The 17,894-nt window shown below is 40.4% G+C and overlaps 1 protein-coding gene across 3 annotated transcripts in view; it reads right to left on the bottom strand.

Annotated features, from left to right (window-relative positions):
* Positions 1 to 16: 16 nt before the first annotated feature.
* Positions 17 to 17,894, bottom strand: part of LOC147799785 (uncharacterized) — a 33,261-nt gene continuing 15,383 nt past the window's right edge. For all 3 annotated transcript variants that reach the window (XM_087133619.1, XM_087133621.1, XM_087133620.1), the window contains exons 2-14: positions 11,050 to 11,471; positions 9,122 to 9,244; positions 6,317 to 6,436; positions 6,043 to 6,165; positions 5,679 to 5,801; positions 4,945 to 5,153; positions 4,291 to 4,336; positions 3,850 to 3,983; positions 3,087 to 3,212; positions 2,767 to 2,881; positions 2,039 to 2,173; positions 1,604 to 1,729; positions 17 to 426 (exon numbers count right to left, since the gene is read on the bottom strand). In XM_087133619.1, coding sequence (XP_086989745.1) covers positions 299 to 426; positions 1,604 to 1,729; positions 2,039 to 2,173; positions 2,767 to 2,881; positions 3,087 to 3,212; positions 3,850 to 3,983; positions 4,291 to 4,336; positions 4,945 to 5,153; positions 5,679 to 5,801; positions 6,043 to 6,165; positions 6,317 to 6,436; positions 9,122 to 9,244; positions 11,050 to 11,200 — 1,659 coding nt within the window. In that variant the 5' untranslated portion in view covers positions 11,201 to 11,471 and the 3' untranslated portion in view covers positions 17 to 298. The remainder of the gene's footprint in view (positions 427 to 1,603; positions 1,730 to 2,038; positions 2,174 to 2,766; positions 2,882 to 3,086; positions 3,213 to 3,849; positions 3,984 to 4,290; positions 4,337 to 4,944; positions 5,154 to 5,678; positions 5,802 to 6,042; positions 6,166 to 6,316; positions 6,437 to 9,121; positions 9,245 to 11,049; positions 11,472 to 17,894) is intronic.

Below are 17,894 nucleotides of genomic sequence, written 5' to 3' on the forward strand. Positions count from 1 at the left end.
GATCACAATAGGGGCAGAAGTATGTATGGTGCTGGTGGAGTCTTATGTGGCTGCAGTGGAGACTAACTTTAGTGGTAGTTATGGTGACATCATGCAGAGTGGTCTAGTGATGTTTGCACATCACAACAGACATGCATTGTGTAAAGGGGATAAAGCTGATAAGGTTAGTCTCTAATTCAGTCTGGTTGGCCTAACATCATCCACTCTGTATTGCTCAGTGACTGTCACCCTCTATCATCCCTAGCATCTGACGTCTGACACCCTCTCAGTTGACATCTCACAGGTCTAGCGAACTCTATCAGCCCATGTTGTCCAACACGGTCTGAGCCAGTTGCTGTATCTGAAGTGGAAGAGACGGTCGCTGCTGCATGCCCTCAAGGAATCGTGGGATTGCACTCTCCCCGAAGGCGGTGCGGAATGTGGCATCTATCGGCAAACATAAAGAAGTTAACATGCTGGTACAACGCGGTACACTTCAATAACAATTCTGCCTGTCAAACAATTCTAAGTAGGCCATTGCTTGCTTCATTCCAAGTTCTATAACTGGGCTACGACTGGATAATTTTTCCCTCTGAAGTGAGAGTCCAAACAGCCAATCAATACCAGACAGCCCAAACAATACCTGTAGCAGAATGGTAATGGAACAAGCAAATCAAGTCAAATTATATCTTTCCCTATGTCCTGTTCGACTCAACAGGACACCACATCGAGAAGCATTTTTCCTAATATTGATTTTTCACTTATTCCTTAAAATCATACATCTTCTGAATGTTTGTAGTTTTTCATGTCTACATTTTAGCTGTACAGTTGAACCTCGTTAATAAGAGGTCCTTCGGACTTGGCAAATTACCTTGTTATAAACAGGAACCTTATACACGTATTATCAGAAAGAAAACAATGAAGAACAAAGGATTGAGACCTAAAAAACTCCTTGTGATAAGCAAAATCTTGTATGAACAGTGCTCTTATTAAGGAGGTTTAACTGTACACAAAGAAACTTTTTCCCATCTCTGTAAAGCACTCATAACCTTAACCACATGCTGTTGGGTTTTTTAAAAATGCAGTGCACACATACAGGCGATTTTCAAGATTTTCAGTTTTCAAAATTCTTCAAAAATTCATCATTTCATTTAATGGACGTTTACAACCAAATGAATGACTCTTTTATGGCTACTCTAAGCTGACAAGTAACCTTCATTGACTCCTGAATATTTCAGCCAGGCCTGCTGCCCTGTAAAAAAAGCCCAGAATTATGAGGTGTTGCGTAATTTCCTTTGTCCCCAGTGAATGCGAATGGTGTCTTTTCAAACAAGGCTGGATTAGCATGCAGCGGTGCTGTGTCGCTCATCAATGGGGCCCTAGAGCACTTTTGTCCGCGGTGCTAATCTGTGGGTGCACTATGCCCAAAACAGTGGTATACTGGGTCTTTTGTTAAAATTTCAGGCACCCCGGCTCTGCGTATAAACCCATGGTGCTCAAAACGGGGTTCCCCGGCAGCAAGTGGCCAATACTGTGTTCTGTGAAGTGACCATGCATGCGGGAATGTATGACATGGACTCAGCATATGATAGTTGGTCAGGCCCTTTGTGATTTTTGTTCCTACCTTTAAGAAGCTGCAGGCTGGTCCAGAGACCGATGTGAATGAAGCTGGGGTCAGGGTGCTTGACAAAACGCTCAATGTATCTCAGAAGACCTAAGATATTGGCTGTGATCAGCTCAGGCTTCAGATCTGTGTGATTGAATGATGTATGTAGGGTCTATCACTGCATATTCATCACCTTGTAACACCATGCACCTCTAGCCAATAGTAAACATTATGCATGGTATATCACTACATATTCATTACCTTGTAACACCACCTCTAGCCAATGGTAAACATTATGCATGGTATATCACTACATATTCATTACCTTGTAACACCACCTCTAGCCAATAGTAAACATTATGCATGGTCTATCACTACATATTCATTACCTTATAACACCACCTCTAGCCAATGGTAAACATTATGCACAGTATATCACTACATATTCATTACCTTGTAACACCAGCTGACCAATGGTGCCAGCGCTGTTGTACTGTACATCGGCATGGTGTGAGTTAGCCGCTAGACTGATCAGTTTACTGAACACCTTCCAATCTTGGGCATTCACAAGGATAGCTTTGGCTTGCTCTGTAAACAAACGCAACAACAAAGTCAACAATGTAATTAATGCCTCCATTATTTAAATGTTCACGTGTGTATGATGTTGTAGTGGTCTGTATTTGTAAATAATAATGTTTGTCATATTTGTCAAGTTTACTTTTCGTTGTGAGTTTCTAACTGTTCAATTTATTTGTAATGATTGCAGGGCCCCAATGGAAACCAGTTTGCAACTGTTTGGGCATACCCTGGGTAAAGAAATGAAATAAATAAATAATGTCAATGTTAAAAAATGAAGATCCTGTTGTATCTAACCCATGATAGGCAAGATGTGTCTGAATCAACTGGCTATGGCTAGCAATAACACACATTTACATGAGAAATGGCAGCAGCCGCTAGGCAGTGTCTTCCATAAGTTTACATTTTATTTTCAGCTGCAGCCATAACTTTCAGACACGATCTAAGTCAAGACTCATCATACAATGGTCACAAGTGAAGACTTGAGGTTCAAGTAAAATTATGATGCAGTTTGCTGGTTTCATCAGAATCAACAGAGCAGACATCTAACAATCCCAGATTTGGAAAATCTGCAAAATGACTTCAACTGGATCAGCAGAACTCACCATCTGCAGACAGAACTGCCAGGGCAGCGGTCAATTCAGACTGGACCGCTAGTGGTGATGTTGACCGCATGAATGCCACAATCAAGCTGTCTAATGTCCCCTTCTCCACAATAGCCTGGAAGGAACGAGATGACATGGTAATCTTAGTAACCAACCAAACCTGAGTTCATTTGTCCACAAATTTCTGTATTAGTCAGTACCAAATTCAGCCTAGGGCATGTAAATTGACTGTATAGTTGAATCTGGTGCTGCTTTGATTTCCATTTGGGTGGTTTTTGCCATCAAGCAAACAAATTATGGACTTCATAACAACAACTCACCCTTAACTGGTCCCCTGCAGCCAAGTTTCGTATTGTGCCGGCAGCATGGCAATGAGCATCCCAAGACATGGGTTCCCTAAGTAGGTTCCCCAGCTCAAGTAGAAAACTTTCCCTGACGATTGGCATCTAAGAAATACAAAATGCATGTCACTCCCTTTAGAGAAAACTCTCATTACAAGAACATTGTAACATTTTAAACTGCACATGTACATCAACTTTCCAATCATCTCTTTCATAAAATTTCAGTATAATAGAGAAACCTTCTAGGGTCATGATGTCTATGTAAAAAAGCTAACCATAACCTTGCCAGACACATCAAAGTGTAACAGGTGTTCTCTGGGATCTTGTGGTACACTTGTTGAGGCAATCAACAATAGTAATTCATTTATGATTTTTCTTATGATTTAATTCATTATTGTAATCTCAATGTATGCATTCTGCACTTTTGTGATTGTGCTTAAATTTATTTATATATTATAGTTTTGATGTGAAGGCTCCTTTGGAAAGCAGCTTAAGTTAAACTGAAAGGATGACTCTCATTAAAGATTATAATAAATAAAATGAACAAAAAATAGAGGAAACTTTTCAAGATGATTGGTGCTTGTCCAACTGCAAAATGTCAAGGAGCAGCCTTCTCATTTTGACAACTGTTGTATGCTGTGTTTTACAGGGTGTCTGACCACATAACGCTAATGAGCTGGGATTGACGTCTGGAATGCACTTGCCAAAATGTCAGGAACATCTTAGATGTTCTGAGTCTCACCTCATTCCTTCTGTGTATGGAAAGATTGCGTAATGCCGCCACCGCCGCAGCAACTGTATCCTTGGTGCACGTCTCCATGATACGGTGCAGCGGAGGCAGGGCACCAAACTCCACAATTGTTACCTGGTTGTCTTCTAAAAAAGACGCATTTAACAGAATGGACAAGTATGTTTTGAACAATGGTCATTCATGGGCTCCTATCCTTTTGTCTAAACCTTTCTGTGTTTTGTAATGCATAGCTATAAATATCCATGAACAGCAACGTACAAAAATCAATGTCTGTATTACATATCCCCTTTGTGTTGTTATTTCAACAACCTTGCAAAATCCACGGCTTTGAGTTTAACACTTCATATACTTTGTGCAGTATGCAATTTTATTGGAACAAATCTTCCGACATGATTAATAAACACTTTTTTGATCATTAAAAAGAAATCTTACCGTCTGAAGCCAGATTCCTCAGAGCAAAGCATGCTTGGCACTTGACCTGTAAAGACAGAAATATGATTGGTACGAACTCTTCAGAATGTAACGTAAATGAAAACTGATCTTAAGCTGTGCAGATCTAACACACTGCCGACACACATCCTCTAAAGACAGAGAGATAAGAACTTGGTGAACATGTCTTGAGCCAAGGCTGAGGTGCTTTGGTCTTACCCAAAGTCACAACCTATTTCTGCACAATCAACTAAAATTGGTCATGCATACTCTGCACCCTGAGCAGATGAAACACTGCATTCCATCTGTTCTTACTAGCTAAGAGTACTTAGCACACTCCTGACATTTCCATCTACAATTCCTGTACTATGTCCATTTTCCTATGCCTTTCAGTATCACTTGCACTTTCACTTGCTGAACTAAGATCAATCCAACAGGTGAGCCTTCTCTAATATTGTGGACCTAATCTGCAGTGTTGTTGGAATTGGGTCTATGCATGCACGGTAGAGGGCGCTATACGGTCTACTCCAGAAACAATAGAGGACAATTCAGTGGCATGCACACCACTTCTTCTTTGCCAAAGGTAACCACAGTAATTTTCCTCATTTTGTACTACCAAAGATGAGAGGTCAAATGAGGTAAGTCTTCCCTCTGCACCTTTTCTGACGGCGATTCCAACAGCCTGATAAGCTGCCTCAGGACCTTGTTGTTGCCAGCTTGGACCACTGATGCGCGATGTGTAGCATCCACAGCCAGGTTGCTGAGCGCTGCAGCGCAGTAGTACTGGATCTCTGAGTCATCTGAATGCAGGGATGCTACAAAGAGTGGCACGGCACCATGGGATACCAAAACAGTCCTCGTGGAATCTGGAAAGAGCAGAGCGAATCCGCTACTCAGAACCAATCATTCCTATAGTTAACGACCACCACGGGACCACCACAAGTCCACAAAAAACCTTCAGCCAGACTTCAAGGCACCAGCTTTTCAGATTAACTACAACAAAGCCATTTCTTTGTTGTCATTCAACCAGTTTTGTTTCAAGTTTTGTGGTGGTTTCAACTATAAAAACTGGTATTGATTAAGACAGTACAGCTCCACTGCCAGGCTGACTAAACTGACTAAAAAAAACCCTTCACTAACCATAAAGGTCACAGGATCTCAACCAATTCTGACTTCATTGTAAATGTGCATTTTCCCTAGACATAAAGCCACCGTTTAGTAATCAATAATATTGACCATGTGTTACTCCAAAGTTCACACAAAGCCCTGCATTTGCAGAAAGGAACATAATTCTACATGTAGGCTTCTATAACACAGTAAAGTTGACATTTACAGGTATATGTGCTGACTTTTCAAATGGCTTGGATTTTTTAATCACACACTTAACTTACCGATGTGCGTGAGATTAAGTAATGCACCTGTTGCATTTCTCTTTACTCTCATGTCTGGTGATCGTGCCAAGTTGATCAGTGGTGGAACACCCCCACAGGATACAATCTCTTTCTTATTAGCATCTACAAAAGAAATCACAGATGTCAAGACAAATCATCCACAGAAAAACTCACATGAAATAATAACTCACAGTATGGACCATCAACAGGCAACAGCTGCAACTTCTTCAGATACAATCTTGAATTCCAGTTTAAAAAGTCTTAGTGTAACATATCAGTCAGTTGGTTATCCCTTTCCATGAAATGATTAAGTATTTTGTGGAGCAAGGCCTAAGGAGACTCTATGAAGACATGGCACATGTACCTGTCGTTGCCAGTGTGGTGATGCAGCCGCATACATTGCATTGGATTTCCTCGTTGGGGGATCGCAGTAACTTGATCAACAGCTGTAGGGCTCCACTTCTCATAATCACCTCCTTATTGACATCTGTAATGAGGACAGGTCATTAACACAGAGTCAACAGATCAACTCGCAGTGATGGGCTGAGGATCAGCTGCTGTGAATCGGTTTGCTTGTGGAGGATACCAGCATGTCATGCCGGTGTCCCACAGTACAAGAGTCCATTTTGTGTACATACCATGGCCATGCAGTGCCAGATTGCTGAGGGCTAAGGAGGCAGCTTTCTGTGTCTCAATGTCTCGGGATTCCATCAGGGTAAGCAACGGTTCCATCACCTTGTTGTTAATGGGGTGGAGCACTGTAACAACAAACAGACAATCTTGTGACTACAATGAGGTCACGCTAGGAGGTATTAATTAATGGAAAAAACAGTTTCATACTGAGTATGAAGTACAGGATTTGAGTATGACCACGCAACAGGCTTGGGCAAATCCATGCTGCAATTGGGTAGAATCGACTCCAAATTTGCAATCAGAGTCGCGATTCCATTATTTTGAGGAATCGAATCCACGTCACCGCCGATTCCATAACCTTGAAATCTGATTCCAGAAACAGTCCTGCGATTCCAAAAGACTGCCGTATAAAATGATTTGTCGATTTTTTGAAAAAATGTGTGGTTTTATGCCAAAACAAGGAACCTACATTGTAAACCACGTGGCTTTATTTTCGTTGCCAAAAACTGAAGTCTGTGATGAGACATGACCCACATGCTTTGCAAAATCACAGCGGCACAGTGCAGTACTCCGACCCATTTGTCTGCAGCATGCTGATGGCCCACTGTTGGCTGCATGCCAATTGTGACTCCTAAACATGCTGAGCTTTTGGGTACTACATTGTGAGCGATGAAAACTACACGTACATTGGAGTTTTTCCCGGACGCCAAACTCCTTGCAATGAAATTTCTTGTCGCTGATTACCCTATATTTCTTATTGGAAACTCAATTGCAACATCTGAAAGATTGACACCAATTAGAAACTCAATTCTTGGAGTGTTTATGTCTTCAAAAAAATCTTCCACTGGACCAACGTCGCGGTTTAATCTTCAAGATCGAAGCAAACTGTGGTGGAAAAAGTAGGCCTACTTCGTCACATATTATAAAAATTTGCTCAGAACTGAAAAAACCTAAACAATGCAGCCCTTAGCCAGACATGAATTCCTCCTTTACCATGAAAAACTCGAAATGCAAGTAATTGTTGAAGCATTTGAAATTCCCATGTTGCCAGCTTTTGGAAAATCCCCTAAATCCCACGAACCTTGACATAAAATCAGCGATCCGAAGTTATTTAAAGTCAAACAGGGTTTGACAACTAAACCTAAACCATTCATAAGAGAGAGAAGCTGGCGAGATAGGCAATGGCATCGGTCCTGGTGGAGATCGGTGTTCATACATGTGTTTCTAATAGTCATGCATGCATCGACCACTCTCCGTTGGTGATCGGACATGTGGTTGCGGGCCGGCTGCAAGTGTTTCTTTGCTGATGCTTCATTTCCGAGTCTGTGAGACATGCACCACAATTACCGCCATTCACTCTGCCAAAACACAAATCTTTGACTACTTTTCATCCTTCATTTCTGCCATAAAGAAAAGAAATTCTACTCAACCTGTTGAGTGAATTGAAGGTCAAAATAATGAGCAATTCTCAAAATATTTCATCTCCACCTTGGAACAAGACTAACAGCTATATATAACGGGTTTGCCCTTACCCAACGTATATTAATAAACACTGTATGCTCAGTTTATTAATATACGTGGGGTAAGGGCAAACCCGTTATATATAATTAACATCTCCCAACGCAAAAAAAATACATCTTGAAAAAAGACTAACAGCCTCATGTTGAAGCTGGTAGTCGGAACACACATAGGAAGAATGCAGCTTTAGGCATGTTCACCAGCGATTGCACGAACAGGCCACTGATGCAAGCGGTGCTCTGCGGCGTGCGAGCAGTCTAGTTTTGATGGAATTTACAATCGAAAGATCAAGAAAACTATCATACTTTATCGTCGATGGAATAAGGTCACATTTTTTGGGACTTTCAGGAAAAAAATATTTCTACAGTACATTTTTGACGGCATAAAAATAAAGGTACACACCTTATGTTCTTTTCTTGTCAAATATGCATTTTAAAATTCATGGTCACTTCTATCTAAACTGGAAAACCTGAAAGCCGGCGGTCTACGTAGATTGATAATCTTTTCCCATAAATGATATGCTTCCATCAAGTTAAAATTTCTGATTTAAAAATCAGTAATGATAATAAATCTTTCATGTTTCCAATGCAATAAAAGGGGATCATTTTTAATGACACGAGTGTTTAGGAAACAACTTACACGTACATGTACAAGTGCATTTTGCATGTAATCTCGGGTATACTCAACATGGCATTCGCACATGTAAAAATTGGAATCGATTCCGAGTGGAATTGTGATTCCTGGACGGAATCGGGATCAATTCCAAAAATGCTGGAATTGCCCAACACAACCACGCAACCACTAAGTCCAAACAAGACTAATATTTCATCTGTGCCTTTCATTTCAGCACAACTATATGAAATCTTCCAAGAAAACAACACCTCAAGCTAGGTATCGGGAATACGGTACCTGTCAAAGACATTAATACCAATGTTTTCTTGTTGTTATAAGAGCCCTTCACCTCTGTGACCCATGATTGATTTCCAGCCATAATAAAGACAGAATGTGCCATCTCTCTGGATTTCCTACGGTAATCAACATTTCTTCCGGTCTTACGTCTACCCCCACCTCAGCAACTAAATATCCCTCTAGTTCCTTTGCTGATTAACACAACATACTTGCAGAGTCATAGTGCTCCCAGAAATTAAATCCTTCATCAACAATTATGCCTACTAAAAATCATGACTATTTAATAATACTCCAAATATCACTTCTGAGAATTAGATCTCCAGAAACATACCAGTCCAGCTCAATAATCAGGTTGCTATTCAGATTTCAACAAGAACTCTTACATCTCTCACTGATCTCTGCCAGACAGAGGGCAGCAGACCTCTGGAGGTCATCATTGCGGGAGTAGGTCAGGATGTTAATGGCTCGTAGCCTCTCCTCCGATAACGTTGGCTTCTCCTCGTATTCTGCAAGTGGGAATGATGCAGAACAGTTACTCTAAGGCTGAGTCCCAGAGCTACAGTACATGTAGGTCTACAGTAGATCTTTGGCCATAGGAAATGCACAGGGATGCACTGACAAGAGACACAGCCTTAGCTATGCCAGCTGGTTTTGGACACATTCGTCGTGGCAAGGACTAGGGGCATCAAGGCAATTGCTTCCAATGCCTCTGTGAAGTTCCTGCCTTGTGTACATACATGTACATCATAACATACAAACTTTACTATTGTACAAGTAGCATCCTATAAAGGTCAATTGGTATGAATGAAAACCTTCTGTTCTTTTCAACTCTACATTTCATTTATCCTGCAGGCAAAAGTTCAACACAGAAAATTGTTAACATGTACATACTATACCTCCATACATGTAACAATCACATGATCAACACTCTCACCACTGGACATCAGATCATGACACACATCTAGACCAGTCCCCGCTTCACAGTCCCAACCAATATATGTACATGTACAATGTGTGGTGATTGCTAACCAGACTATTCCCTGGTACCTCTGCTATTTTCACAATAGCAGTAAATATGATAATAGTTATCTCTAGAGGGGACAGTGAACTGGCACAATATGGTCCTGTTGGAAAGCTACTGGTACAGCTCTTTGTTGATGGCTGAAGTTTGGTTGAAGTTCATTTCTTCATGTAACTTCCTTACTAAAAGTACCTGTTGAGCTTGAAGGCACATGCAGATATTCCTCCCAAAATGCTTTGTAGAATGCCAAGAGATTGCTCTTGAGCAGCACATGCAATTTAATAGATAAACTGATACAGCCAGGAATCAAGTTTGTGCGCACCGCAAAACATTCCGTACAGCAGTGGACCGTGATTATCATCATTTTGATTAAACTGGAGACCTCCAGGTGAGGGAAATATTACAAACAATTAAAGACAGAGCTAGATGTACATGTACGAAACAGTAATTGACTGCCGCCCTGTGACGTAGGGCACGATGTTTAATAACCAAGGAACTCATTCCACTCATTTATCCTGACTCATTCATCCTTATCCTTTCATTTCTTTAATCAATTATTCTTTACTTTAGCTTGTACTGCACTGTCGTCATATTTATGGAAACAGCGCATTATAAATGTTCAATTATTATTATTATTGGCACCCAAGGTGAAATCAAGGGTTGTATGCACCCCTGAGGGTGTTAAAACGTCTTGTCATACCTGTGTCTTGGATACTGTCAGTTTATTGGCCCAGAACTATCACATGACAGGGCGATATATCTGCATATCACACTCACAGTGAGATATCTCTTTCTGTCGAGACAGAAGAGCTTCGGGAAGTTCAAGGGTGAACATTTCCACTCCTTTAGTCAGTTTTGCATGGTACCATGATACAGTTTGTGCATAGGCTACCAGGGAATTTGATCAATGATTGCGCTCGTATAACAGACTCGTTCCCGTCTTCAAGATAATGTGATGCACAGTAAAGATTTTATAGGGGCCAAACACGCAACCTTTGAAATAAAGCAATTTTTGCAGTTGTGCGTTTTGCTTTTAGCATTAAAATAGCGCAATGCATTGAGTTGGAACAGCGCATTGCGAGGGGTTTAATATAAACCATGCGATACAGTTATATATCACACTGTTTGTTGCCATGGACCGACCAATTAGAATTGAGAATTCAAATTTTCCTGAAGATAAAATGGGATACCACACTAGTGTTGCCATTAGACTGACCAACCATCATCAAGGATTTGAGTTTGCTCAGCAATAACAACCAATGGCAATCCATGTGCTCGACTCTTACCTACCTCGGTTTAAGTAGTTCAGCAGTTCATTCACAGCGGCTCGCTCCTCATCCAAAAGAAGTGGTTCGTACAGGTCGTCGTCAAGTGTACGAGGGGCATAGCAACTGCAGCACATGCAACAATATGACAGGCAGTAGTCCAATACTGTCTCCATGATGCCAGGTCAAAGGTCACAGTTCAAAGTATCATATCAGTTTGTACATTGATTATGACTCAATATGAACAACTCAAAGTGTGAGAGAAATCAGCCAACGGGATGCTTCAATGGCTCCACACCAGAGGTCAAAGTTCACTGGAAGGGGTGGACCCTTACATGGACATGTACCACAGACTGCAGCCACTCAATGATCAGGTTTCTTCAGTCCAGCAGACACTTGAGACATTTACCCAACTGCTTTTGATGAGACTCAACTTGATCACTGTACCTACAGGTTTGAAGAAACAATAATATGTGAGCATGATTAGGTGCAGAAAAGTATTTACCCGTAGTTACATGTACATGTATCTTTACCCTGGGGAAACTTTTAAGTGGAGTGCTGGTTTCCAGAGGGGCCCAGCAAGTGTAGAACATGTCATTACGATCAAAACAAACAGAATGATATTCAGAACAAAGAAACAAACTAACTAACAAACAAGTACTGTAGAAAATGGTAAAATGTGGGAATAAAAACATAGTCATACATGTAAATGTATATACCTCAGACAGTCTCCCTATTCAACAGTGTGCAACTTGACCGTGTATTAACATTTACTCATAAATACATGTACCTGGGACAGTTTTTTTCTATTCCTATTGGTTGAAACATGTACAGTACATGTGAATGTATGTGACTATGTGTTAACATTTGATAATGCCCATTGAGAAGTGACAATGCCCACTGCGTAAATCACTTGCTGGCACCTGGAATCAAGACAGTTTAATCAATTCTGATTGGTCAAGTCTGTGTGCATGCCACACGCCACGCCACGCATATCATATGTTGACTTCTTTTGACTCTGAGTAAAAAGGTATTTATGAATGGGAATAAAGATGTGCTTGGCCAGTCTTTAACTAACATTTAAGACCTTGCTCAGGACAACGAACACTGATCATGCTCCAGCTACAGGCAAAAGCTGCAGGCAAGAAGCATGAGACAGGTGCATTCTCCTGAGCCGGTCTTAAATGCACATTGTACATGTAGACTGGCCAAGCACAGGTGTATTCCATTACTAATACATGTATATATGTACACGTGACAGGTACATGTACCGTACTACTGAAAATTACCAACTATAGCACCCATAAATGCATGTACATGTACATGTACCGGTACGTTTAAAAAACGGTTTTTGTACATGCTTTTAAAGTTGGCTTAAGTAGCAGGCAAAGGACCTTGAAAAGATGCAGGAAAGGCCTTGTTAAGTTGTAGGTTTACAGTTCCTTAAGACCATTACACAAGACCGCTACAAGATCGTCACAAGTCCTTCAGTCACATGCTATTCAATGAACTGCAACAAAAGCATTTCTTTGTTATCAATTTCTCATCCCGTTACTTGTGGCTGGTTGCGTGGCTGGTCTTGGGGCTGATCACGTGTCTGGTCTTATGACTGGTCTTGTGACTGGTCTTGTGTCTGGTCTTGTATCTATTCTTATGACTGGTCTTGTTTCTGGTCTTTCTTCTTGTCTTATGTCTGGTCTTGTGACTGGTCTTGTGTCTGGTCTTGTGAATGATCTTGTGACTGGTCTTGTGTCTGGTCTTGTGACTGGTCTTGTGACTGGTCTTGTGACTGCTCTTGTGGCTGGTCTTATGGCTGGTCTTGTGGCTTGTCTTGTGTCTGTTATTGTGACTTCTCTTGTGACTGGTATTGCGAATAATTTTGTGACTGGTTTTGTGTCTGGTCTGGTGTTTGGTCTTGTGCCTCATTTGGTGTCTGGTCTTGTAATGGTCTTGATTGCAGCACTGGGGCACTGATGACTTATGTTCCATAAACCACAAATTTATATATTTACATGTACCTGACTACAAGGATGCCTTGAGAAGCATACAGCTCCTTGTGTTATGTGCAGTTGCACAGTTGTAGTGACAATTTCAAATTTCTGGACCATCGTAGTGTGTTGAAGTATAAGATACAAGTATGTTACACCTTTCTTCTGAGATATTCCCTCCCAAAGTTGATCAAATAATGTCTAAGGGAGATCTCCAGGGAAGGCCTACTAGCAGGTTTACTTGCGCAGCACTGTTCTGAAGTTTGTCAAGCTTGTTGAGGGACAGGTTGGAAAAGTTGCCCCAGGCAGCGTCACAAATAGTCAAAATGTGGGAGAGAATCTGCCTTTTGTATACTGACTCTCTGGGAAACCACCCCCTTGCTCTGGGGAACCACACCTTGCACCTTACCCCACATCTGAGTAAGTTTCCACCACGCATCACTGAGCGAGCCTTATCCCTTCTCCAGACTTCCCGCCTTCACGCACCATTGGACTAATCCCTGTCTCCAGAATCCTCCACCAGACTACTTAAGCTCCACTCCCAGTCAATATCTGGCATTCTCCTGATGACGAGCAGAGCATACTGCTCGAAACGTCGATTACCACTGGTTCTTTTCAGAACCGCAAATACTCACAAAAGAGATACGTCCATGGTGCTACCGCAAACCTACTTTCTATTACACGCCTTGCTTGTTGACTTTCTTTATAAGTTTGTAAATAAGCACATTTTAGGTTTGAGATGGATCCCACCAGACACTTAAAGTGAGTTACCATGGACATTATCATTGGCAAAAATTGATCCTCACTTCGACTTAGTTTGGCTGTACAACATACATGTACATTTAGTTCTGCTGGTACTCAGAGTTTAAAAAATGCACCTGAAACAACTTACATGTTTTATCATTGGCGCAAGTAAAAATGGCTCTATCACCATTATATAAAAACATAAACTTGGTGGCGAAGCAGTACATGTAGCTGGTTTGGTTTTCCACATGTGAATGCTACAATCTACATGGAATACATGGAATGTCTCTCCCCTTGTGTGGGGAAGTTGGTTGTTTTATCCCAAACTTGTGGATGATCAACCGATTAATTACTGACTCGGAGAATTCATTTTCAGTTTTGTAAACAACATACATGTATAAATGTATTTGTAGGAGACGATCTGGCACATTTCTAAGCGAGCACTCATTGGATCAGATTCCCCAGGAGATTAAGGTATTTATGAACAACTTTATACACTGTACATGTAGCACATGTACATGTAGGCCTGTCCACTCCATTTCCAAGAAGATGTGAACAACGGGCTTATGAGATTGAATTTGAACAAGAGCGCCGGTCCAGACAGGTTTTTTCCACGCCTCACAAAGGAATTTGCTTATGAGCTTTACTTCCCATTAGCTGAGATATTTAATTTCTCTCCTGAGGCCGGAGTTATACCGGGCATACATGTATAGAAAAGCACCATTGTGATTCCTGTTCCAAAGACACAACCTCTAAACATTGATCAACTACGTCCAATTTCCCTCACATGTATTTTGCGAAGGTGTTTGAGGATTTTGTTGTTAAGTGCATAATTACCAATATTAATAATTCGCTGGTTAATTATCAATTTGGGTCGTTGAAGGGATCTTCAACTACGCATTGCTTGGTTAAACTAATTGATGATGTAAGCAGGGAAATGGATAAACCTAAACAATCTGGTGTAGTTGTAGCTACCAATTCCTTGAAGGCATTTGAGAGAGTCAGTCACCAAATTGTTATCCAGAAGTTCATTGATCTAGGTGTGCGGCGGTCGATCATACATGTACCTTGGATTTGTGATTTTTTGTCAAACCGTTTGCAAAGTGTTCGCCTTGCTAGTACTTTGTCTGATTGGCAAACTATTAATACAGGAGTGCCACAAGACACCAAGATTGGCCCAAATGCCTTCTTGGCTATGATGAATGACTCTAAACCAGCCACTGCTGAAATATTTCAGTATAAATATGTAGATGACCTGACTTTTTTTTTCCCTTTTGATGAGATGGACCGAACAACAGTTATGCAGAGTGAAATTGACAATCTGAAACAGTGGTCAGATAGTAATTTCATGCATTTAAATCCAACAGAGTGCAATTTCATGACTGTTTTCAGCGGCCTCCTGTCAAACCTCGGTTTAACATGTACATAGACAATTTGCCGATTAACCAAAAAAGTTGCCTTGAACTCCTTGGAGTTTATGTTCAGGGGAATCTCAAATGGGATACCCAGATTGATTCAATGTGTAAATTGTTTAATCTAAACTTTACATTTTACGGCAGCTGGAGCGTTGCAGTATACCGGTGTGTGACCTCAGAATAGTGTATATCCAGTATATTAGACCTGTTATTGAGTACGCCTCCCTTTGATTCTCTGGGCTAACCAAAAAGCAACTTGAATGTTTGGAGAAATTGCAGAAGAAGGCCTTCCGTATTATACTGATCTATGATTATTGTTTGATTCGTTCATATCAGAATATTTGTGACAAACTAAATATTCCCCCAAATATCACACAGACTCGATAGGTTGACCCTCAATTTTGGCACATAACTCCTTGGTTCAAACAGATTTCAAGACTGACTTCCTCCTACCAGGAACAATAATCTAAGAAATGCAAATCACTTAACTACAATAAAATGCAAAACAAACAGATACAAGAATAGTTGCATTCCAAGCCTAACCAAGTTACTGAACAAGCAGGATAAGCAGGTTAAATTAATGACTGATATGTTTTGTATTGTGTGATTTCCGTCAGATCATTTGTATTACCTTTTAATTAACCGGTTTACATGTATACTGTAACACTTTGTGTATGTGTACATGTATATGTGCATATATATATGTATGTATATATATGTTTATATATCGTACAAACTCAACTTTCCTCCCCTCTTGCCTATATTCATGATATTAGACTTCTAAACGCTTGTAATTTGTTAGATATGATCTTTTACAAATTTATTATCATACCTTTTTTTAAAATAACTTTTGTGATAAATGAATGTACAGTGCAATTCAACCTACTGGTTGCCATGCTGTACATATTTAACATGTTATTTTATCTTATGAAATAAACCAATAATAATAATGATAATTATATACCGGTACTGAAAACGGCATGACTACTCGTATCGTTATTTCAAGGTTTGTACTGCTACTCTGTGTTGTGTAACATTCAAAAATTAATTGCATGGCATAATTATATGCAGAATCAAATATTTCATACTGAACAGGTACATTTATTTACTTTTGACCTAGAGGAGTGTACTGATTAGTCAACATTGCCTGTTTTGTAATGTACATGTATTGAGATTACATGTAAATTCCCTTTTACAGGTAACATATTAATGAATCCTCTGATTTGCATGGTAGGTACCACTGGATCTTTTAGCGGGTGCAAAAGTTTCCTAGAAAAAAGGAAGATTTTCTGTGGTTACCCTTAGCCGAATTTTGAAGGTCTTCTTTATCATATAAATAGGCCTAAGTTTTTGTGGCCGACTTTAAAAAAAAAAAATTCAGGAACATACTTTCTGCCGTTTAAAATGAAAAGATATACATGCAGTTACAAAGAGCAAGGTTATGAACAATATTATATACATGCAAAAAATAGATAAATGCAACGTCACTGTACATCTACATGTATGTGCAGGTAGCCCACCAATTACATGTAGCTACTAGTACCCTGCCAAACCTGGTGAACTAGGGCGATGAAGCAATGCTCAGGAATGAGAAAAGATTGGTCACCAAGTGTGTGTATACATGTATGTAGGCTGATCTTGCCAAACCAGAGAAGCTAACATGGGAGTAAGAACGACTACACCGAGTCGATGGTTTTTATGATACGATTGGCTCGTCACATTGCTCCAATACAGCTTCTGAGCACCGCTAATAAATGAAATTCCAAGCTTTCATACAATCTCACTGCAGAAAGCACTGTACAATGTATATGTATTACGCTGCATGCATACATGTATGTACATATATCAGTAACAGTGCGAGGACACATTCGTCTGCTAAAATGTCTAGCATTCGATACATCTACCGATGCATGCAGGTGTAAGTCCTAACTCAGCAAGTTACCAATACATGTATGTTAAATACACGTACATGTACATGGATACATGTACATGTGTGTTTACCACAGTTGCACTGAATGGATTTCAACTGAAGTTTGCAGATATATGTACATGTAAAACACGGCTATGTAACGATTTGTCTTCAACTCTGATAGAGACAACAAAGCATCTGGGCAAATTATTTGTAATGTCAGACAACCCTCCTTTAGTTGTATTTAGTTACAAACAGTCAAAAATTCACTTTAGCTCTACACTTTACACACAGGCCAGTCACCAACAGTCAGATCATAATAAACCGACAACATAATGACGTAATGCAGTGTTTACCAAAGTGCATTGTGGGTGAAAGGTGGGGATGTTGCAGGAACGCGTGCGTACACGTTATGTGTATTAACGTACATGTACATATTGCGTGTGTATCGACTTGACATGAAAAAAAATATTTTAAAAATCCTGATTATTGTCCGAAATGGTCCCTGTGAACTGCTGTGTTCCATTGTGTTTATCAAGCACTCAACGAACGCCAGAGCTGCATTTTTTAAAACTTCCAAGGGACCCCAAAAGGTGACAGATTTGGATAAGTTCCCTGAGAAATAAGCCCATCAAAGCGAAGTCCAAGTGGACCGACCTCTGTATGCAGTCTACATTTTGTAGGTGGAGACAAAACTTACGATGTACCGGATCCAACGATTTTCCTGTGGACAAGTGAGTGGGAGCGGGTTGTTTCCCAGCTGCAAAATGAACGAAGAAGCTACTGCAAACCTAGAACCTTATATCTCACAGAA

The sequence above is a fragment of the Acanthaster planci genome, linkage group LG02 (assembly GCF_054643075.1).
Source record: "Acanthaster planci isolate LZ-2023a linkage group LG02, COTS_SCS, whole genome shotgun sequence".
Taxonomy (NCBI): Eukaryota; Metazoa; Echinodermata; class Asteroidea; order Valvatida; family Acanthasteridae; genus Acanthaster; species Acanthaster planci.